Source organism: Melanotaenia boesemani, chromosome 22 (genome assembly GCF_017639745.1).
Source record: "Melanotaenia boesemani isolate fMelBoe1 chromosome 22, fMelBoe1.pri, whole genome shotgun sequence".
NCBI classification, from domain to species: domain Eukaryota; kingdom Metazoa; phylum Chordata; class Actinopteri; order Atheriniformes; family Melanotaeniidae; genus Melanotaenia; species Melanotaenia boesemani.
In genome coordinates, this window is record NC_055703.1 from 20,189,517 (window position 1) to 20,212,979 (window position 23,463).

The window sequence follows — 23,463 nt, forward strand, 5'->3', positions numbered from 1 at the left end:
TAGATGCTGAATTAGCCATCAATAGGGTGGACATCACTGTGAAAATCTGCAAAAGTTCCAGGGTGCACCTTTTTGGAATTACAGTATAACAATATTATTGCGGCAGATCTTTAGCTAGATACTGGCTAGTCTTACCATGACACATACTGGCTAATTTTATCTTGACAAAAAAGTGATCATTAAACCCAACAAAGGCTTGCCAACTAGAGTAACTAGAGTTATCTTTAATAACCCATGACTTGGACTGTAGCCTTCCTTCCACTGGTACTCATTTTGTTTCTCACAGTTTATACTAAAGGGATGTGCTTTATTCTAATGCTACAGAAGCAACAGCATCAAACATTAAAATACTTTTACTGAATAACCACAAAACATGCAGCTTCTCTTCATCTTACCCCTTCTTCAGTCTATTTTTTTTTTTTTTTAGATCACCAGTGTGCAAGTCTTTTTAGGTCATGTTAGAATATTACATTTTTCTTAAACTGCTTTTACATGACAAGATGTAGTTAGATGTAGATGGTCTTTTTACATCCTCCCCTTGGATTTTGAGTAATATAACATTAAAGTCCACTGTTTCTGCATCTTTAGTCAAAGTCCTTCTGTGACCCACTTGTCCCATTTCAATGTTATGTTAGATCTTGTTACAAGCTTTCCTACTAACCATAATGCTGGATGATAACAAGCATTTAGCTGCTTCCACCTAAAGCTCCACCTGCTTTAATTTTATACACACAGTTTTCCATTAGGCAGGCTGTTCACAGTACCTTACGGATGTCACTTTAAGATGTGTTGCTTTGCTACAAAAGAAAGACTAAATGTTCTACCAGTTGATACAATTGTCTCTGCACGATTATAAGCTTGATGAATGATCACTCCTAAACCTTTACTCACAATACACCTGTTTGCCAAGTGTCCTTTCACCCATTGGTAGCAGCTGTATCCACTCCGAACTGGACGAGCTTGAAACCATACTGCAGTTGAAACATTACAGCAGCTCAACATACAGTGGTGCACCTGAGTTTTGCTTGGCTCCACTCCGAGTGGAGCTCAGACACAGTTTGGCCTACTTCTCATTTTGCTGAAGTACAGTTTCTGCCAATACTGAAACAAAATCGTACAATACATGATAAATGGCAAATAGTAAAGGAGAAGCGAGATAACATGGTGCAGAAAAAGTAGAGCAGACAGAGATATGAAATTAGGACATCAGATCACATCCAAAGACTAAAATGGCCAAAAAAAAAAAAAAAAAGAATTCACAAGTTTCATGTAGACTGAAACTAGCAAGGACATGAGTCCAGACTTGGCAACATCATAAAGAGAACAAAATAAATCACTGCAACTTTTACAAATAAATTGAAATTGTGATAGCTGTATCAGAAAGTTCAGAACATTTGGTAAAAGAGATAAAGTGTTTTTTAAATTGTGTGGTGTACCTTCAAGCAGTCAGTGTCTCTCCAGACAAAGCTGCAGAGCTCAGTTTAGAGAAACAGAAACTAATCCTGGTGGCAACCTAAGTGGAATGCTTCTCAGGAGGGGCTAATACAACATTGATCAGAAGATAGTGCCATCTCAAAAAAAATTATCCTCAAAAACCTCTAGCAGTTTGAGCAATACTTTTATTACTGTTGGTTTTTACACTTTTTACACCAACCCACCTCTGCATCAGATGGTCATTTACTGGAAACATTCTTACACTGTGCGGCAACATGGATCAAACTGTCTAATCAGAAACAATTCAGCTCAAAAAGCTACATAACATGGGGTAACTAATGGCTCCTTGGCCCCCTATTTACAGAACCCTTTACACAAGTACTACTCCTGCAGGTTTTCCATGTATCCCTACTCCAACACATCACAGCCTAAAAAATTCTGCACAATGAATCAGTTTGATTAAGGTGTGTTGGAGCAGGGATACATTGATAACATGGAGCATTGCACTCACATAGAACGGATGTGAGTAGCCGTGCTCTATACCATTTGAACTATAAAATGGACGTCCATCTAAACTGTTGTATTGTCTTCTGAATTAATGTTACTCATGTCACCTTTGGCTTTGCTGATGTCATGTCAATAACAGTATCAAGGGAAACAGTCTTTATTTCCGATGGTGAATTAGTGGAAGAAAAACATGAGATAATGTCTCACATTCAACCTCTCAAGAGTGCAGAAATTAAGTTAGACAGACCATAAAATAAAAAAATAAATAAAAACAAAACTTTCAGCTTACTGTAGCCTAAAAGTAAAGAGACTAAAGTTGTGCAGCCCAGGATTGATTGGAGGTAGACAGAATAAGAGAGAGCACAATGAGAGGAAACTCTAATGGAAAAACAATGTGTGATCTTACATCTGTATCATCCATCAGTTAAATATGGGTTGTCTTCTTGCTTTGTGTGTGTGTTTTTATGTGTCCATCCAAGTTCTCTAATGGACTTAAGGCTACAGGGAGAGTGTTCCTGACAAAAATTTACATTCATTAATCAAAACCTGCCACTTGGACATGCAACCTCTACCACCTTTGTTTCAGCCATCTCTGAGCTCCTGCAGGCTTTCAAATAAATGTCTTTTCCAACTAAAAATACAGGCCAGAATCCATACTGTCAGTCTTCAGCTTAAAGCCTCATGCTGTAGTCTTATAGTTGCTGTGGCCATTAACAGTATACTCAGTAGCCATAGAAGTGGTCTACAAGTCTGTGAAAGTCATACATTAACAGTAATTAGTCATAACTATTTGACTGAATTTAAATCCAAAATCTTTTAAGGCAGTTATGGCCACAAAGTCATAGTCACCCCATTTGTCTTTTCCCTCCTTAAATATTGGAGGGTTAAAAAAGTAATTTCACAGGATTAGTATAGTTTAACAAAAATGCATATCATAATTCTGTAAAGACTTAAACTCCATATTTGCAATATAATAGAGAAAGGTGGTGATTAGCCCAGTTCAGCAAAGAGATAAATCATTTAAGTCTAATTTCTAACCAACACTTCTCATTTTTAATTATAACTGGTGCACAAAACACAAAAGTAGAAGTTCCTACTTGAGTAAAACTGAATTTGCCTGTAAATTAAACACACAAACTGTATAACACAGCTGATTAATCAGAGCTTACCAAAACAAAAGAATTGGGACACTGTAATGATGTCAAGATGGGCAGAGGTTCACCAATCTGCAACAAAAAAATTGTGTAACAATTTTTGAAAAATGTTCAGATATATAATTGTAAATTAAAAACAGAATGCAATGATTTAAACATCTCAGAAATCAATGTTTTATTCCCGAACAGAACAGAAGATGTCAGATGTTGAAACTAACATTTCACCATTTAATGGAAAATTTTAGCTCATTTTTAATTTGATAGCAGCAACACAACTAAAAGATGTTAGCACAGGAGCAACAAAAGGCTGGAGAAATAATTGACACAAATCAAAACTGGACGGGCACTTCATGATCAATTATGTTAACTGGCAACAGGTAAGTATATAACTGGGTATTATCCATTTATCATCAATTTATTTATAAAGAGCTTTAACACCAGACAGCTGAAACAAAGTGCTGTACATCTGAGACAGGTCAAATAAAAGCATTAAGAAAAAAACAAAAACAACAATAAAATGAATAAAGTATCTATCTAGCTACTTTTATTATAAGTCAAATCTAAAACAATAAAAAATAGATAAAAATAAATGAAAGAATAAATAAGATCAGCTCTCAAGTAAGTAAAAGAAAGTTTTAAGAAGGTTTTTAAAAATAGACTTTGGGGTGTAAGGGGCAAAGGATGGCCGCGCCATAATTTAGGGGCACTAACAGAGAAAGACCTGGTATGAAAAGGAGCATTTTAAAGAGGCAGAGCCTCTCAGATGTAAAGATTGTTGCAGATTGGTGGACCTCTGCCAAACTGCATTTAAAAAAATCGTGGAACAATTTCAGAGAAATGTTCTATGATGTAAAATTGTGAAGACTTTGAAGATCTCACCACCTACAGTGTGGACTTGTGGTTCTGCTGCCTTTCTTGGCCAGGTCCCTCTTAAAAAAGAGATTTCTCATCTCTAAAATGTTATTGTGGTAAGAGGGATTAAAATTTGACATTTTATTTGGAAACCATAGACTCATGGACTAAAGAAGATCAGCAGACAGTTCAAAAGCCTGCATCTCTGATGGTATGGGGTTGCTTTAGTGCATGTGGCGTGGGCAGCTTACGTATGAAGGCTCCATCATTGCTGAAAAGTACATGGAGATTTTAGAGCGACATGTAGTCCCATAAGAAAACTAACAAGCCATTATAAAATTTTAATCAACTCAAAATCTGTAATACAGTTAAACAGGCCAGAACACTCTGCTTCTCAAACCTCGTCACAGCCAACAAAAACAATTTTTTTCTTTTAATAAATGCTGATTTTAACAAATCAATTTTTTCCAACAAAAAGTTTATTTATGTTTAGTCTTATTTTATTATCTTTATTCTTGTCCGTCTTATCTGCTCTTGGTGTTTTTAGGGTTATTTGATCTTGTTTTTACATTTAATTCCAGTGTTTTCCTAATGGGGATCCAGCACACCAGTGCCCTTTTCCGCATAGGACTACAGCCACCCTGCAGCCCTGTGTAATAAACACTCCCCCACCCTCCATCCGTTCTATCTTTTAGGTAGTGTCATGAAAAGGAGTCAAGCAGCTATTAAGTGATCCGAGTCAAGCCTGTGTTTAATTTCCTGAATATGGACATATAAACGTCATGTCTGTCATTTTAATATCCATGTCCTTAGCTAGATAAAAAAAGAAAAAAAAAAGTATGCTTTTCAATACTTGATGTAAAGACAATCTAGTATGACAAAGCAATACATTACATTTATGTTCTGGTATAAAATAGCTTATGGAAGAATCCTCTGGAGGAAGACAGGTTATAAATTTTCCCTCTTATTATGCTCCCTTTTTCCCAAAATGTCTGCATTCAAGATTCAAGATCATTTTATGCTTCTGGTTTAAATAGTCTAATAATAAGCCATCCTACCTCATGTACATCCATAAGAGCACCATGTGATCAGTTCATGACATGATTATAGTTCCTTTAGGTTCAAAGGAGTCACACATAATTATACAGAGGCAAAAAGGCTAAATACATAAACACACAATAGCAAATACCTAGATTAAATACAAACCTGCTGGTCAGAGATGCTGTGATAGATTTAGATTTTCATGTTTTCTCCCTAACTTTGAATTCTCCTATCAAGGTACTTAAAAATAGAAAAAGTGGAAGCAGGGACTGAGTAGGCTTAGATACAGCTGCCTTTTCAGCCTATAAAGTCAAGGTAGTTTGTATTTTTGGTTTAGTCAACACTTTTACTCTCACCATCTGAAAACATCTTTTTCTATTCATTTTAATTCAATAATACAAGATGAGAAGAGAACGAGATCATTGATTGATGTTCAGGGAATGCCATTATTTAGATAATAAATTTGCTAAGTTAACTCTTCAGCCATGACCATCCTTCCCTGGAGGATAAAAAAAGAAAAACTGCTTCAATATACAGTAATTCACTGCCTTTTTTTTAATGGGGGGGTGGGGGGGTGCTCTGTCTGCTTAGTTGGCTGCCACAGAGTAGCAAAACAGGTGTCACAACATTGGACTGAGGCAGCTCTATGGTGCATTAGCACAATAATAGCTGCAGGTGTACTTATTTACAGCCGAGCTTAACCTCCTATCCAAATATTAACACCTGTATGAATACAGTTACTGCCACTCTGTTGAATTAACCGCCTCCATTTCTCACTCTCCCTTTTGTTTCTAATTGTCTATGAATGTAGGGAAGATGTGAACACACACATTTTATATAATATTATATATATATTATATGTGTGTGTTTTGTGTTCTTTGTGCAGTTGTAATCCTTTGATGTGATGATTTGTAATTTCTGCCAGATTTGACAAGCAAGTAAGGAGGTTGTACTACGTCTCATTACAGCCCAGAAAATGCCTGCGTCATTGTTCCGCTAACAAAACAATATGTTAATCCAGTTACACCATGAATATCTGTGAGAATAATTAGGGATTAAACAATTTGCTGTGGAGACAAAACCACTGTATGAATGACAAAATTGTGGTGCCACAGAACAAAGATAAGCAACAAAATGCTCACTTATCCTGTGCTGTTGCAACATTTTATTTACCATTAGCTGCCATCTGCAGAAATATATTTCATAAGCAGTGCACAGTCTCACAAAAGCAAACTCAACATGCAGATGAGGATGTACTTCAGCCAAAAGGTGCGCACAGTAGGCGTTTAACATTGACAATCTCTTTTTCTTTACATATTTTTAGATTTTTTAACTATTCTTCTGACTACAGAACAGTATTTGTTGCCTTTAGGCCTTTGTATGATCACCTGAATGCCTGAGTGCAAATCAAAGCTCATTTGGTATATAGATAAATAAAAGAGTAAACATGGCAACAACTTAAAATTTGAGGTGACTTCTCCCAGTGAGATAGTAAATGAAGTTTTTTTCTCTCCACACCTTGCTGTCACATTATAAAATAAATGCTGAAAGCTTACACATATATAATTGTTATATTTTTAGCAGTATTGTAAGAATTATACTTAAATATCTTGCATGCATTTTTAAAAAAAGTGAAAATAGAAATACACCTTTATCAAAATATTTAGCCACCTCTGCAGAAGAACTGTGAAGAACCACTGTGACTGCAAAACACATTATATGGTATATTCCATGCCACATGGCTAATCTCTTACTAAAAAGCTGTGGTTTGCAAAAGCATGCTGCACTGACTTCAATAAATGTGATATTCTACAGATAGACAAACGGTAGTAAGGTGCAGTGTGGGTATTTTAGCAATCAAGAAGAAGAAAAAAATATATATAGTAGGTAGTGAAAATTGCCTGAGAACTGTCAATATGATGAACATTTAGAAGACATGCTGCTGCAGACCATCTACAGCAGTGGTTCCCAACCTTTTTTCCTTGAGGACCCACTTCATGCATAATACTAAAAAGCCATGGACCTCTTGCCCCACCTCGTGCCGAAATGCTTGGTTTTATGCTTTCAAACAGTGAGATTCTCACCATAAATAAGGGCAAAGGCAAATTTATTTGTATAGCACATTTCATGTACAAGACAATTCAAAGTGCTTTACATAAATCGTTATAGCAGGGTGCAGAAAGCAATACAAGTGCATTAAAAAAATAAAAATAAAAAATAAATAAAGGTTAAAAGAAATGCAGTTAATGAAATAATGTATTCTGGCTGAGTCCTGTCCTTCTAGAAAGCCAAAGTTAAGTTACCTACGTATACCTGTATTTTTTTTTTTTTATTTCCTCTTAGAATAGGGACAATGTGTGGACATTAATCACAATGGCTCTAAATGTTCAAAGCCTCAGGGACCCCCCCCCCTGTGCTTTTTTGGGGGTACCCCTTTGGGGGGTCCGAGACAACAGGTTGGGAACCACTGGTCGACAGTATGGATTCCAAGGCCTCAAGGATAAGCATTTATGTCCAATCAGGTGTTAAGTGTCTTTCTCAATGCCCAACATTCTAGCTCCAAGAAAGCCATCTGGTGAAAGCAAAATGCCAAAGTCAAGAGTTTTACATTGCTGTTCATAGGCTAGTGGGAGATGTCATGTTTACTTTATTCACTTCTGAACCTGCATGCATTTGCGTGGCTGTTTTTTGATGTCCACTCCCCAAAGGATGCTGCCAAAAACTTGATCCAAGATGATAAAAGCACAAGTTAAAAATGGAGAAAACAAGTCCTTGAGATCAAAGATGTCTTTTGCAAGAGCATCCCATCTAAGACAGAAGTGTCAACCCAGCTACAGACTACAGTACACAGACATTCATTTGACAAATGCATAATTAAATAAATGCACTCTTATTTTTAGAATTTCTCTCCAGGCATTTTTCCATTTAATTTTCCTTTTATTTAATTTAATAAATATGATACAAAACTCATAAGATTAAACAGAATATTAAAAGGTTTGTAACAAAAGTCAGAAAATGCTAAAAAGGTAAAAAGGATCAAAGCAGATTGTGAATTGTAAAACAAGTAGGAGCATAAAATAACTGATTATAATAATAGCTGCTTCTAGAAACGCCAATATCAATCTACCTGCTACTATCACTGTCAATTCCAAAGCAAATAGAATTCACTGATGCATTGCCAGCCCATCGCACATAAAAGTACACAACTGTGAATTAGATGTAGTCACTTTAAATTCATATGAACCAGCACCGACAGAAGCGAGGCCAAGTGGGTTCCTCTGACACCTGCTGTCCGACACAACCAGAGCATGACAAATACACTGATGCTTCAATAGACTCTCACAACCAACCGGCTCTATGCTGTCAGGAGTAAACAAGAGAACGAGCTTACAAGGAATTCAGAGAGTGGTTCAGATCAGATTCATTCAGGTGCATCTGGTTGTAAAGTTGTTCGTGTTTCTTTCTGGGCTCTGGTGCTTTGATGCTTGAATATGAACTGACACACAGCGGCTCAGCGTAGTCTGTTTTTAACCCACTAAAACACTGTGGAAAATCTAAAGTAAATACTTTCAGCCTCTGTCTTCCTCATTTTCTGTAATCATTGACAAGAAGAGATCCACTCATCCATTTGAGCTTGTGGTGACCAAATATCCAAGGAAACTCATTTGTGTGTGATACTGATTATTCAAACGTTCACTTCTTTTTTTTTGAAGAAAAACAGAACTGCAGCAAGTGCACACACCAAGAAGAATTAGTTTGGATTATACCTGTGTGAAACAGGAACTCACTGGGGACTCAGGATGTCATTTCTGCAGGCCCAGGGAATGGACCCTGTCCCAGGGAAAGGCCTTTGCCACTTTTTCCATCACCAGCACCAAATTCCACTGTAAATACCAGAAATGCCTTTTTTTTTTTTTTTTTTTTTACATAGAAGAAATGCCTTCTGTGTTGATCCATTGCAGTTGTTTCTCCACTGAATGGAGGCCATTTTTTCCAAATTCCAGGATTGACAGCACCCCTGTTTGCTTGCACTTATGTGAGAGCATGTCTCTACAAATGTCTGGAATATTGACGACCTGACAGACCACAGTTTGTGAGACTGAAGGGATGCATGTCAGAGGCTGTTCAGCAGGATAGGATCATGGCAGGAAACTGTATTCTCACCTTCTTCATCTCTGATTTTCAGTACAACCCAGAGTCCTATCATCTGAAGAAATGATCAGAGGACTCTAAAGTTGTGGGGTATACCAGTGGTGGATGTTGTAAGAGGCAGAGCACAGGGCAATGTAGACTACTTTGTGGCATGGTGTGGGAATAATTGCCTCATCTTTAACATAAACAAGACAAAAAGGAGATGATTGCGGATTTTAGGGAGTAAAGAATGGAGGACTACAGACACCGGGGGCATCACAAGGACAACTATCTAGACAGCAATGCAACACTGGCTTCTACAAGAACAGTGAAGGATTTGAGTTTTGAAGAGTGGGTTCAGTTATTTCAGCAAGATGTAACTTATCTTTATGTTAATGAACAGTTCAAGTCTGTCAGCAGCATCAGACCCTGTAACTCAAAGAAAGAACAATCTTAAATGCAGTGGTCTCTATGCTAGAAACCAGTCTGGACCCCTTAGAGCTGATGATAGAAGGAGAAATGTTGCACAAGCCATTCACCATAATGAGCACTACACTTCTTTATCACAATGTCATTAAAGGGAGCGTGTTCAGTGTGAAAGAAATTTCGCTGCATATGGTAATCACTCATATATACTCATATAATAATCACATATATATTCAGTTTTCTTTATTCATTTGTTATTGTTAATCCATTCACTATTACGTTTTCATATTTTGTGTTCTCATTTTACAGAATACTGAAGTTACAGTTTTTATTGTGTATGCGTGTGTGAGGTCAGACTGACCACTTTCTTCCCAGAGCTCTGATATGGCAGAGTTGCGACTGGTTTTCGCACCTGCTAGATGGCAATAGTTGTTTGGGATATCAGCTTGTTGTGGTATGTGGGCTTTGTCTGAAAACTGGAAGAAAGTGGTGCCACTCAGTCGTCTATTCCTCATTTATTATTTTGCTGTTTGACCTTCAGCTGGGGACCAGCTGAATAAAACTTATTTTCTCTGATGAATCCCCAGAGTCTCGGGACGACCACTCTCTTTACTTGCAAGTAATTCTTTATTCAATTAGTCTCCTGTAAATAAACCTTATATACTTTTACTCATTCTAGACTCTTGGTAATTTTTTCTACAACATCAGTCAGAGGCTTCTTCAGCTTCACAAGGCATTTCCTGCCTAACCACAATGGCCTTACAACTTTTTTTTAACTATTCTCTATAGATAACTATATGCTCAAACTAGTTTTTAGTATGAGCAGGTTGGAATTGCTTCTCGGTCTTAAAGGTACACATTTATCTCACACTTCTCCATTTTAGGATTGCATTACTAAATTACAGCAAGGGTTCATGAGAAGGAACAAAAGTTAGATGGAAAAAAGGGATGAATGATCATCTTGTCATCTTAAAATTTGCAATTTAAACTCCTCCAATTAGCCTCTCCCCATCACCTTGATTTGATTAGCCTGCTGTGCTTTACCTGCTCTGTTGTGATGAACTCTCCTCAGATATCTGCAGGCGACTGCACTGTGATTACATGTGCTTAGTCATTCACTAAGTGACAAGCAGCACACAAACATACATCCAAGTATACACGAACAAACAAGAACATCCCTAATGCAGAAGGGAAAAAAAAACTATATGTGAGGTGGAAATCTATGAGCATACGAACCATAATATTCTTTGATTTTTATACAGTAACAGTTTAGTATTAATTTCACATTTGCATCCACTTTTAACGCAAACCCCTAAACACATTTTTTTTCTTTACAAAGATAATTAGGGGGTAAAAAAATCTTTCCAACAGTGAAGCAAGATACTAGATAGAAAACCTGTTCAGCCACTTCCCTCCTTAAAATGATGTTGCTACGTGATCAAAGTAACAATATTGAACTGCAGTATCCACTTGGATACAGAGTTCATCAGAGAGCTGTGCAGAGATTCAGTGAGCGATGACTCATGTTATTGCTCACCAGTGAACATCTTCGTCGTGTGCAATTGGCTAATAAATATGCACTGGATTGCAGTGAATAGACATGACTGGAATTTATGGTTAATAAGGTGGCTCAAAAGCTCAAAAGGCATGAAATAACTCTTCACATTGGGCAGCCTATGTTTTCTATCACACAGTTAAGTAAATTCCCCTAAATCAGGCTGAAATTATTTTAAAAAGGGGGCACTTTTATGCAGTAGATATACCCTCAGTATAACCAAACCATGACGCCTCTTCACAGGAGCTTTTAATAAAGTAAATTTAAAACTATGAAATTTGTTGATCAGATTTACAGATTTTAAAACAGAACTGTCCCTCTGAAGGGGAACCCTCATCTTTCTCTTTGCATGTTCGCAGAAATCCAATAAGACCTTCCAATCCTAGTTCCAAGGTAACCTACTGGAAAAGTATCAGGCAGCTTACAAATAGACCTGGAAAAGACAACAAAGATGACAGTATGTTTAAATATTGATTTTAAAGACCATGAGACCATTAAATATTTTATCTAAAAGGGCAATTTATTTTTGTTTTTAAAAGCTCCGTTCTTTTTTTCCCAAGTTTGCTTAGTGGACACATTTGAGTCTTGAGAAGGGGGTTGTTTTATATTTATTAGGACACATATTTGTTACATGTGGAAAAACACCAAGAAAATCACTGATGCACTTTTTGTCTTCATGTTTTTTAGATTTCTATTGTGCATTTGGTGTCAAATTGTTAAGAAAATTTCTAAGACAAGATCTGGTGAGGCTAAAAATTGTGATTTTGTCAGGAAGTTAATGCCACACAAAACAGGGCCAGAGGAGTGTATGGCTATTCAAAGGAAGGACTTGACACTAGGCAGGTGGTGAACTCTATAACCAAGAGCAAAACACTAAAATCAGTTTAAAAAAAAAAAAATGTTTTTGGCCTCTGGCTCTCCTCTGGCCTCTTGGTGACAGTAACAAGATGCAAAGAGCTGCAATCAGTCAAGTAGTGGAAGAAAAAAAAAAAGGCATCCACACACACACACACAATCCATTTATTACGAACAAGGAGAAGAGATAAAGAAATGGACTGCCATTGTTGGGAAGTTCAGATGCATTAAATACCCAACATCTACCACATACTGATGGGTAAATATTTCATATTGATAAATCCAACATGCATACCAAAGAATCAGACCTTAAAAGCAGAAAATGTTCTTGAAACAGCATCCAAACCTATGAAGTTTGGCTGCTGCATTTCAAGGCCAAACTTCTGAACTCTTTCAGGGAACATTCCTGAAGCCCAGAGGAATATAGAAAAAAGGTATCTGTATGAGCAATGCGCTCAGTAGAAAAATGCCTGCAATTCAACAGCTGCTATTGTTAGACTGGAAGCCACAAAATAATGAGAGGAGGGAAAAGGGGGGGGGGGGGGTCCGATGTGCTGGAAGTCACACACACTGTATACACACAGAGTCCAGCACAAACAAATGTACTGCATCCCATTTTCCTTGCTTATCACACACAGACACACTTAAGAAGTGTTTATGAGCTGATGCTGGCTGACAGGTTTGAATTCATGCTGGTGGATTTTTGAGTCAACACCCTCGGCTCCTGTCAGCAACATTGCATCTACTCACCTTATCATTTGGGAAGCTGACAAGGAAAAAAAACTCATGCACAAGCAATGAGAAATCATATAAATGCAAGACCATCTCTATAAACACAAAAGACAAATGAATACTACAACAATAATAATAATAATAATAATAAAATTGAGCTGATTAAGAAAGAGTATACTGACTTAGAGAAAAACAAATATAAAGACATTTGGTTACATGTGGCAGATAAGATCACAATTATTTCAAAGCCAATTTTATACTTTAGCAATCAACAGTATTAAAAGCATTCTTAGTCACACATGCATACAGCAGCTCTTAAAACCCACAGAAGGGAGAGGGTTAAAAAAAGAGAAAAAAGGAAGAACTGAACTAATGTACTTTTCTAAAACTGTGTAGAAGACAAATGGCTCCCTGAAGGAGCAAAGCATCGCTTCTCATGTAATTACTCCTCTAGCACTGACCCAGTACCTGCTCTCCGATTTAACCCTCCACCCCTCTAAAACGGACCTTCACTTGGTTAAAAGTCGCAGTGTAGAATTGGGAGTTTCAAGTGACTTTGTGTCCCAAAGCTTTTCAAAGGGCAAACTTGGGACACAATCTGCATCTCCCTACCACTGATTGAAGAGTCATCTACAGAGACTAATGGGAATGCAGTGTAGGACATACATAATTCATAACAAAGCAGTCTTCTGTGTAATAGCCAAATATTGTAAATCAGAAGTACAGCCAAGTGTTTGTAAGCACGAGAGCAGACATTGGAAAATGTTTTAACTTCACTGACAGTGCCCCCCCCCCCCCCCCCCCCCCCCCCCCGTTATCTGGTCCATTTCAGAAGCAACACTATGGTGGATGATAAGTTGGTGAATAATACTCGGTGTTTTGTTTTATCTGAATGCGAGCTTAATTGGCTTCAACCGCACATACATTGTGTGTAGAGAAAATCATGTCTTTTTCTAAGTTTAAAAAAAAATCTGTTTTTATTTAGTTATGATCAACTCTTTGCACACATACACACATATTCAGGGTAGTTTTACTTCCTTAAGAAGTGGTTCTGATGATTATTCATGTTGAAATGCTACATGAAGCAAAACAAAGTAATTCATAACTCAAAAACATCAGTGGCTGTAAAACATGTCTTTGGCTTTCCCCATAAGTAACCTTTTACTTAGAGTAGCAGAGGTAACATCCAATTGCTGCTCACTCATGCTCCATAACTCTTACTTATCTTTATCTAAATCCTTCTCTCCAACTTGCAGTAGGACCTCATTTATCACAGTCGACAGTGGTTGTTGGCATCTTGTTATTCCTGCTACACCTCCAGATTCTCAAAGCCTGACAGTCTGTTCATACTCAAATTATCTACAATGAGTTCACCACTCAGACATACACATATACCGATTTTTTTTTTTTTTTTTTTTCGCCCCCAAGTAAAACAAGTGATTATGGCCAAGAGAAATACTTTGACTGCTTCAGTCCATAACACAGCTAAAATGCTAATTGCACATTGTTGTCATAAGTGTACATTTTCCCATAAAGCCTGTAGGTATCTAACCTCCTTTTTAGTAAGTCGTTATCTCCCAATCAACTATAACATGCTTCACTCACTCTTTACACATCATAACTTTTCTGCTAAGATGAAGCACCACAGTAGCTTTTTTAGGCACTAGAACTACTGGGGTTGTGTTATTTATATGTTGCTGCTAGATTGCATCCCTGCGATTGGCTGTGGATCTGACTGTGACCTCCCTCCTCATCCACCTCCTCTTTGATTGGTCGTTGCCTGTTCAGCCTCATCTTTGGTGGGACCAACCTGTGCTCTTCAGTGATTGGACGGCTGTCTTCCGCACTTCCGCTCCAAGAACCAATCAACAGGACTCCGGGTCTTTAAAAAGGAGGAAGCGCCAACAATCGGGGCAGCTGTGTTCCGTTAGGTGCTCAGTTTGCCAACTTGGGATTGTGGCTGAGATGCTGGTCTGTGAGAATACCTTTGTGGTTTAAGAGCATTTAGTAGTTTCCTGTAGTTGGTGCACGATTGTGCTTTTTGTGTTGATTAATTGAGAAGAGACACTCATCTTTTGTGAGTAGTTATTTGTGTTGAGTTTGTATAGGATTTTTGTTTAATCTCATTAGGAGACATTTTGATATTTTTGGTTTATACAGAAAGCTTTAATTTGTAATGTTAAGGATAATTGTAAGACTGTAATTTAGTTTGTATTTTGATATTGAATAAGTAAAAAGGATTGTTTAATTCCCTATATAATTGTTAATTGGTAAGTGTTAATTGTTACCTCATAGTGAGGACACCTTTTAATTGTTTTCTTTTTACTTTTACCGGACAAGATATTACCAGATAAAGGACACCTTTTGTTGCTTTATTATTGAAGATCTTTTGTTAGAACCTGGGTTTGTAATAAATTGTTAAATATCTTTAAATTGGTCTGGTTTGTTTTTGTTATTGACCCCAATTCCCCTGGCTTTTAAAAAGAGGTTGTAACATAGGCTAAAAACAGTCACATTAGGTGTTATGACTAGAGAATTCATGAAATGAATGGTTGAGGACACTTGTCTGATCCTACCAGTACCAGCAGGTATTTTCTGACTCAGATGCATAGCTTAGATGTACATGCTTAAAATCTGCATTAAGATCATAAAATCTGTTGTAAATTTAGCTGAAGCCATGCTCACTGCAATATTAGGTCACAGTTACTAACTAACAATCTTATGCCACCCAAGACTTTGCAATCATCCAAATAGCTCTGTGTCCTAAAAAAGTTAAATCATATAAATCCAAAATGATTTCTTCAGTCGTGTGGGGAATAAAAGATGAATTCTGTATTTATCCCTGAGCTTCTGGTGGAGCTAGTTTCCTGAAAGTCTAGTTTCCTTTGGAAAGAGCAAACCTTTTTAGAAGAGTTTCTAAAACTCTTCAAAAAGAAACTCCTTTCGGTTTCAGGTTCAAATTTCTCTAGGTAGCAACTTTTGACTAAAGTTTACAGCTCCCTGTCAACACAAACTGAGGCAAAGTTAAACAATACAACAGCTTCCTCACTCCAAAATAGTGCCTTTTCCTTTACTTTGTCAACTAGAGGTGCTGCACTTTGTCAGTAAGCTGAACATATTCACTTCAACTTCTCAAACATGATAGAAGATGCTAATTAATCTGTTATATCCCTATTGCATTTATAAATACTTTTTTTTTTTTTTAATACAGCTCACACTGTGCAGGAACAAAATTTTCCACCTCTTCATATGTTTATTACTGACCCTGAATGTACAAATGGAAATAGTCAGCAAATTCTTCTAAGTCTTTCACAATGTTTTCAGTGCAGGATGCTTTTTAAGGGTCATGATAAATAAGTAAACATACAATTACTGCCTGCAGGAAAGCAATGCTGACATGAATCCATTCAGATTAGCTTTGCAGGCAATTTATTTCTTGCAATCTTTTTTTTTTAATCCATTTCTGCATGACATGCACATGTCACTGATTTCTGTATGAAAAAACTGTTTATTCTCTTCCACAATGAGTTCAGTTGTCAGGGTCAGTCGCAAAAAAAAAACAAAAAAAAACCTCTTGGCAGATTAGTATCAAATCTCAGCTCCAACATTCCTGTCTGTGTGACACTTTAAACACCAATTTATCATTGCCAAAACTAATTGTATTGTGAAGAAGAAGCATGCCAGAGATCTGGTCCTTAAGGACCTTCATACAGCACAATTTAGTTCCGGCCTGATAGTTAATGAGCCAGACTCTGTCCGCTGAGACCAGAGGTGGCACCACTAACATCTCATGTACCATTTGAACTGAATTCTTTAGTGATAATGAATCACTTAAGTCATAAATCTACATGCGCAAGTAGCACATTTAAAGAGGAAGTTGTTTTTTTTTCTAGTCCATGTTTGAAGTTGATTTTAACATCCTGTGGGAATGAAAGAAAGCCATTCCAGTGCTTCATTATATGAGAAAAACAACTAAGTGTGAGACCGACTTTGGTAGCTGATGAAACAGACACCGTAAAGTAGTAATTGCGTCTCAAAGGTTTGCTGGCTCTCTGTAATGGTATCAGACTTGCAACAATTGTAAACAACAGCAATGTCTCAGAGTACAGCCAAACAGTGTAATACCGACTCCTCAAAACTTTGACAACCTAACAAAATGCTCTCTTCAGAATTCTGAAAGCGTCGCCTGAGGTGGACGGATGACGAAGCCTGTGAAAACAGTGTTCTGAATCACTTACAGTATGTATACAAATCTGTTTTTCCTCAGTTCAGTCTCGTCTTTCAACGTGGTAAATTATGTAGCTTGCAGCATTCTTTATGCAAGAATATGAAATCAAAGCTCTCAATTCCAAAGCACAAAAACAACAGGTTTGCCTCTTCAAAGAAAACATTTTCTGCTCTGATACTCTGAGATTTTCTCACACTTCTCATCCTTGTGTTCACATGTTAAAAAAAAAAACTAACAGTCTTTTTCCTCTTACCTTTCTGTAGACCATCATGTTTGGGGTGTCATCATCTGGGTCCACGCTGCTCATGGACCTCATGGACAGCAGAGGGCGAGCCGTCTTGACGGCTTCCTTCGGCTCCTCTGACCCTTCATCTGCTTCTGTGGTTTCCACAGAGCTGGTCAGTTGCTCCTCTTCCTCCTCCTCCTGCTGCTGCTGCTGCTGAGGTGCCTCAGCCATCACCAGACTGTCTTTCACTCGTGTTCCTTTGTGTCGAATTATCCCCTCTCCTTTATCAGTGTCAGACTTCTTCCTTTACGTCCTCCTGTGTGCTCTCGCGTCAGTGTCTGGAGGCTGCAGTAGGAGACAGAGAGAAATGAATTGGACCCTACAACTCACCGCTGGGCTTTTGGCTCCCATCAGTCCTGTTCTCCATCTTCTGTCAGGAGGCACAGGAAGGATGTAATGGAGACATCAGACTCTTAATTTTCTCTTATCTCTGCTATTCCTCTCAGTCCATCACAGGAGACTGGAGTTATAATACATCATCCTAAGGTTTTTGTTTCCTGCATTCCTTCTTTCACCCAACATATAAATGTAATCTGCTACACAATACTTAGATCACCAGCCTGTGTAGCATGTATAGATGTCATGGTATGTTTTACAAAAGGACAACTTTGTAAAACATCTGTGACTTCCTATGATTTATAGGGTTTGTTTCCAGATGAAATATACAGTTGAAATGAAATAGAACGCCCAAATGGAACTTTAAAAAAATATTAAAGCCCTGAACTTCAGCTGCATCATCTTTTCCTGCAGCAAATTCATTAATAACTCATTGTTGCTTGAATATAATCCATTTATTTCTACCATTATTCATATTAGCTGCTCAGTGTATAGAGAAATGTAGACAGATTCAATTATAGTTTAGAAAGCATAAAATCCATATAATGCAGAGCAACCAGGCCACAGAAACACCTAGCCACATGCACGTTCTGTATGCCCTCTTAACATACTGGCAGCTGTCAAAATATTATCTTCTGCAGACAGATGGGACATTAAAAAAAAAGAAAAAATTCAAAAGAGGAGAAATTAATAAAAAACAAACTTTAGAGGTTTCAGTGTGAGGACTTAAAACATTTGTCTTTGTCACTCTCCTTGGTTGAGTAGAGTTGCATTATGGTCCCAGAGCCAACATAATTGCAACAGAGTGGGTCCCCACCATTTATCGCCCAGGCAACATAGTGGCAAGCCAGGTGGGTGGAGTTTACACTCCATTTAAACCCCAGGAATCAGCCGGATGGCCCCCTCAGATCCGACGGCTTGTTTGGCGAGAACACCTCTTTTAACCACGAGTGGAATAAACAATTCAGAGTCAGTTCACCAAATAAACTTCCAGATTGATCTTCCATAAATTTATCAGGTTTCCCGATAACTGTTTTTACACAGCCTTTATTTTTTCAGTAGATAACTTCGAATTAAGATGATTCCTCAAACAATTGGTGCAGATTTTATGATTCTTTTCAGCTGCTCGAGGCATTAATTTCTGTTCTGAATCCAACAAATTGTCTTTATGTGTTAAGAGACCTCCAATTTTGCTCTGAGAGATCCATCTTTCTTTTGTTTTGGTTAAGCCTCTTTTCAACAGCAAACTCCTGCTATGCTGCTCGTCATCACTTCTCTCCAGACCATTGCCCGACTGACAGTAAAGGAGCAGACCCAGCTCTTTATTAAAAGTACATCCGTCCTCAGTTGGTCTGTTTCCAGCATAATGTGACACCCACAAGTCCTTTCTTAAATTAACCAGCTATAAACTAACTTTCAACATTTTTGATAGCTGTGTAAGCGATCATTTCAAACCTAGAGAAACAAATTATAACCATAACTTTGTAACCTAAAAACAGATGACACTTTCAAGTTTGTAGGCAGAGTAAAGTCAAATTAAGATGGGCTTTGTTGCTTTAATACAATGACAAAACACCAGTCATACTGTAAAGTTATTAAAAATACATTGTATTTATCTTTTTATATCAAATAGTTTTTTGTTTTTTTAAATCAACATTTATTCTAAATGCATGTAGTCAGTCAATAAAGCTGTTTTTGTGACATGCACACGCTGCTTACTGTGATTACATCAGCCTGCTGAGTGATTAAGATAGAAAATATTAGCAAATCACACTGAGACAACAATTAGTTTTTCTCTGATTATATATATATATATATATATATATATATATATATATAGCTAATATGAATCTGCTTAAATCATGAAAATTTGTGACACAAATCCATGTGAATGACTAAACCATGACAGCTAATATTTCACTTTCCTTTGGCATATTTCTTTATTCTACAACAAACAGATTCTATTAAAACCATACCTTTCAATTGCCTTGCTCAAAGTGCTTTTCCTTTACTGGCTCTTTTTTTTGAGGCAATCATTTATAATGTTTAGCCATAGTCTGGAGTTTTGTTCCATATTTCAGTTAGATTTAGTTTAGTTGTTGTTAGCTTTCCTGTTCATCATACATCTCAATTAGGTCTCCTCTCAGACCTGTCAGCCACTCACCACCTGCTCCTCGCTGCTAATTGAATCACCTGCATCCAATCATGTAATCACCACTCTGCCAGTATAGTTAAACTCCTCGCTGTTCTCTCTTCTCTGTCATGTCTTCTCTACAGTTGTTGACTTAATATTTTTGTGGCTATTTCTGTTGTTTTCTTGTCTTGAAGTGCCTGAGTTTGCAGTGGTATTCAAGTTTGTTCTTGTTCTTGTTTTTCTCGTCTGCTTAACTCTTGCATTCACTGCCTCCTTTAAACTATAAATTTGGCATGGCTTTCAGAGACACCAGAGCTCAGTGATCTCAAGTTGAGGAGTCCAACTAAGTTATAAACAGATCAGTGACTGAGAAATAAAAAGTACAAGATTTTACAAATTATGCCAAATGACGTTCCCTGAAGTGGTGAGGCTTGATTATTGAAGCTTCGGGGTGTAAAACATGAAGGATGACGTTTTATTGAGCTATATTCCAGTAATGGGCAAACATAGAAATATGTGACTACCACAGTTGTGTCATATATTTTTGTTGTGTCAACAGTTTACCAGACATTACACAGAAGCTGCTCTGTGAATAAACAGCTCTGGCTGTGGTATACACTCAGTGTCCTTTAGGCCTGGTACGCACATAAAGTTTTTTTTTTTTTTTTTTTTTTAATCTGATGAGATTTTTTTATCTGGTCGAGGCCTCACATGTGAGGAGAAAAAAATGTAACAGTTTTAATCATACTGTGTGTGGTGTGCTCAGATAATCTCATCATAGAACAACACAGACATAACGATGCTGTCCTGGAACTGATCTACGATCTAGTCCTCCGAGCCAGAAATCTTGCGTGACTAAACGTGATCTAACAAAAATGTAGAAGAAGAACCATAGCAACAACCTGCATGGAAGAGGATATAAAGGATGAGGGAATGATGGTGATTTTGAGGCTATTGTTAATAGAAAAATCCAGAACTTAAAACATAACAGAATGGAGACAGCGTGAGCACAGACTATGTCCTTCCTTGCTCCCCAGTCCGCTAGCTCTCTGATTGGCTACATTCTGTTCCACGTCACAATCCACACAGTCACAACTCAGGAGTCGTCGCTTTCCAAACACACGTGAAGATATGTTGTCATAAATGTCGTTAATATTTCTGATTGTCAGCCACGACCCGTTTCGAAGCCGATTATTGGGACGAATTCGCTCAAACCTCAAACTAAATGATAAGTTTATAGGAAAATCTTAAAAGACTCAAGATAATCGGGTGTTTGGCGTCCTTGGTCAGGAAGGGGCAAAATCAGGACAAAAACAGCCCGATATTCTTTATGTGTGTACCAGGCCTTAGTTAATACATTTGCTTACCTTAATGGAAGCAGTCAAATCAAAGGATTCCCAGATGAGGTTTTCCTTTGCTTAGCAGCTTCAATTTCTCCTTTTACTAAAACTACTAATCTACATCTCCACCAACTCTGCTTCTCCTACCATTACGAATACTACCACTAACAATAATAATGACAACACTAATAATGATGATAACACATACTCTGCAAAACTGGACAACCACTAACTCTCCTACAATGTCGACATGTAAACCAAACTTCCTCCACAAAGTGCTAGGTGTTCTACAGGGCTTTTATCCAGAAACGAACACTTCAAATGAACCAGAAAAAAATGAGGTTTCATTTGTCATTGGTCAAATTAACTCCTTATGTTTTTGGTTACTTAGGAGGTCTGATGAGATCAGTTTCCATGTCTCACAGAGAACATTCTGTCCCACAATTCCTTGCAACCACAAATGTAAAGAGCACAACTGGACAGATTTTAACACTATGCTTCCCCCTGCTCACTGATTTTAGAGGGCAGGCTCTTTTCTAGCCGGGGGTTATGGGTCAATGGCGATATCCACTACCAGAGGGAGTGGTTATTTCCCTTCGTGAGGTCCCAAAAGGAAAGATCTTAGACTCACCTCTTTGAGCACCCATTTGCCAAAAATGGAGCAAGCAAGTAAGAGAGGTGACAGAATTTTCTCATATGTGGGCCTCATACACAGGCTATAAAGACAGATATGACTGTTAGAAAACCTTTAGAAAGTGACTTTTGCATAAAATGGGACCTTTAAAGCAACAATTCATTATTTTCATAGTTGCACTTAATGGGAATTCTCCATGTTTGCATGTGTTAAGGTGAGGACTTGGTTCAGATTAACTGACTAACTTGATCAGGTGAAGTTATGGTTCTAATTAGGTTATAAAGCTTCAGGTAATAAAGGCAAGCCAATGTAATGTTCTCTGAAGTGGAAGCCCAGCTGTGCTGCTCAAACAGACATTTAGCTCCAAGTCAGCTACCTCTTCAGATCAATAGTCTCATCAGCTAGGTGTTTGTTTTCATTTGAATTTTTTCTGGGTTTCAGAGAGCTGTTTCTTGTGAAAAAAAGAAAAGAAAAATGTGACATTTCCTTGTAACTGAATATCAGAAAGGGGCAAAAAGCGTTACTGAATTAATGGCTTCCAAGCTGCTGTCTTTAGTCCAAACACACCATCTGTTTGTTCTCCAAATCTGCACCTCACGCAGACAGCAAAACACCCGATTTGTTTACCCCCATAGTGCATAAGATCACACTCCCATTACTCTATAATGCTCCTGGGATCACACATAGCCTTGTAAGCCAGGATCAATACCACCAGATTAGCTCTATCTCTTGATTTTGCATATAAATGAAATGTTCAGGTTGAGTCCTCTTGTCTGATCGGTCTGGATCACTCAATGATTTAAAGATTCGAGACACTGTCTCACCTTTGTCAGTTAAAACTTAGTTGGCCTAATTGCATTAAGGAATTGGGGGGTCAAGTGAGGTAATCTTTAGAGCAAAATTAAAACATATGTAAGATTTAATCCTTAAAACTAAGGCAGAATTGTTTTTATCTTGAGTGAAAAATATATTTCAATGTCATGCATCTGATTCTTTCTTAAATTTATCTATTGCGCATGCTAACTGCTATCAAATGCATCTTCCAAAAAATGTTGGCGCTCGTGAAAAAAACAGTTGTATCTCAACTCCCCTTTCTGTAACTTGTAATAACTCTGTGAAACTAGGCACGTATAAATGCGATACACAGATCTGAAAATTAGAAATTGCACAGACGGGATGACATCACTCAAATTTTTTGCGTTTGTTCCTTTTTTAATTCTAAAAAAATAAAATGGAGAATATGCTCCGGAAGGGATTTAGTCTTCATTTATGCTCCCCAATCCTACCAGTTTACCATCAGATGACAACTTTGCATGAATGCAGTGCTTCACTGCTCCAGATGCCCTGTTTCAGGGAATAAAGAGATGACAGAAAGAAAAGCACAACATCAATTTTTCATGGAAGCCTCAAATTCTGCTGTAACTCCAAATTAACACGATTACATCCGGAGCTAAACATTTTCTTTGCTCGCCCTTTTTCATCTCAACACACGCTGTGATGACAGCGAGAGCGCCTGCTGTTTCCAAAGTCCTTTCCCCTTTGGACCCTCCACAGTGCAACACACACATACAGCCACCAATTTCTGCAGCACCCATCACTATGATGCTCCAGGCAAAACTGGATGTCTGGCTGTTTCACACCAAGGGGTGCCCACAAATCAAGGACGCCATCAAGCTGCACTGTTTTTTTGTTTTCTTTCCCTTTTCAAGTGTGCTGGAACTCCCTCTTTAGGGGTAGAAACAACTTCTGTATTGTTTCAGTTGGAAGACTTATTGTCGGTGACACTTCTTTCTTGTACTGATGCAAACAGACTTCATC

General features: G+C 37.7%; 1 protein-coding gene across 4 annotated transcripts in view; it reads right to left on the reverse strand.

The window, feature by feature from the left end:
- The window catches only part of rgs6 (regulator of G protein signaling 6), an 82,544-nt gene that overhangs the window by 56,224 nt on the left and 2,857 nt on the right, over window positions 1-23,463 (reverse strand). For 2 of the 4 annotated variants that reach the window (XM_041975363.1, XM_041975362.1), the window contains one exon: window positions 17,169-17,486. In XM_041975363.1, the coding sequence (XP_041831297.1) occupies window positions 17,169-17,372 (204 nt within the window). In that variant the 5' untranslated portion in view covers window positions 17,373-17,486. The other 2 variants (XM_041975364.1, XM_041975361.1) reach the window with 2 other exon arrangements.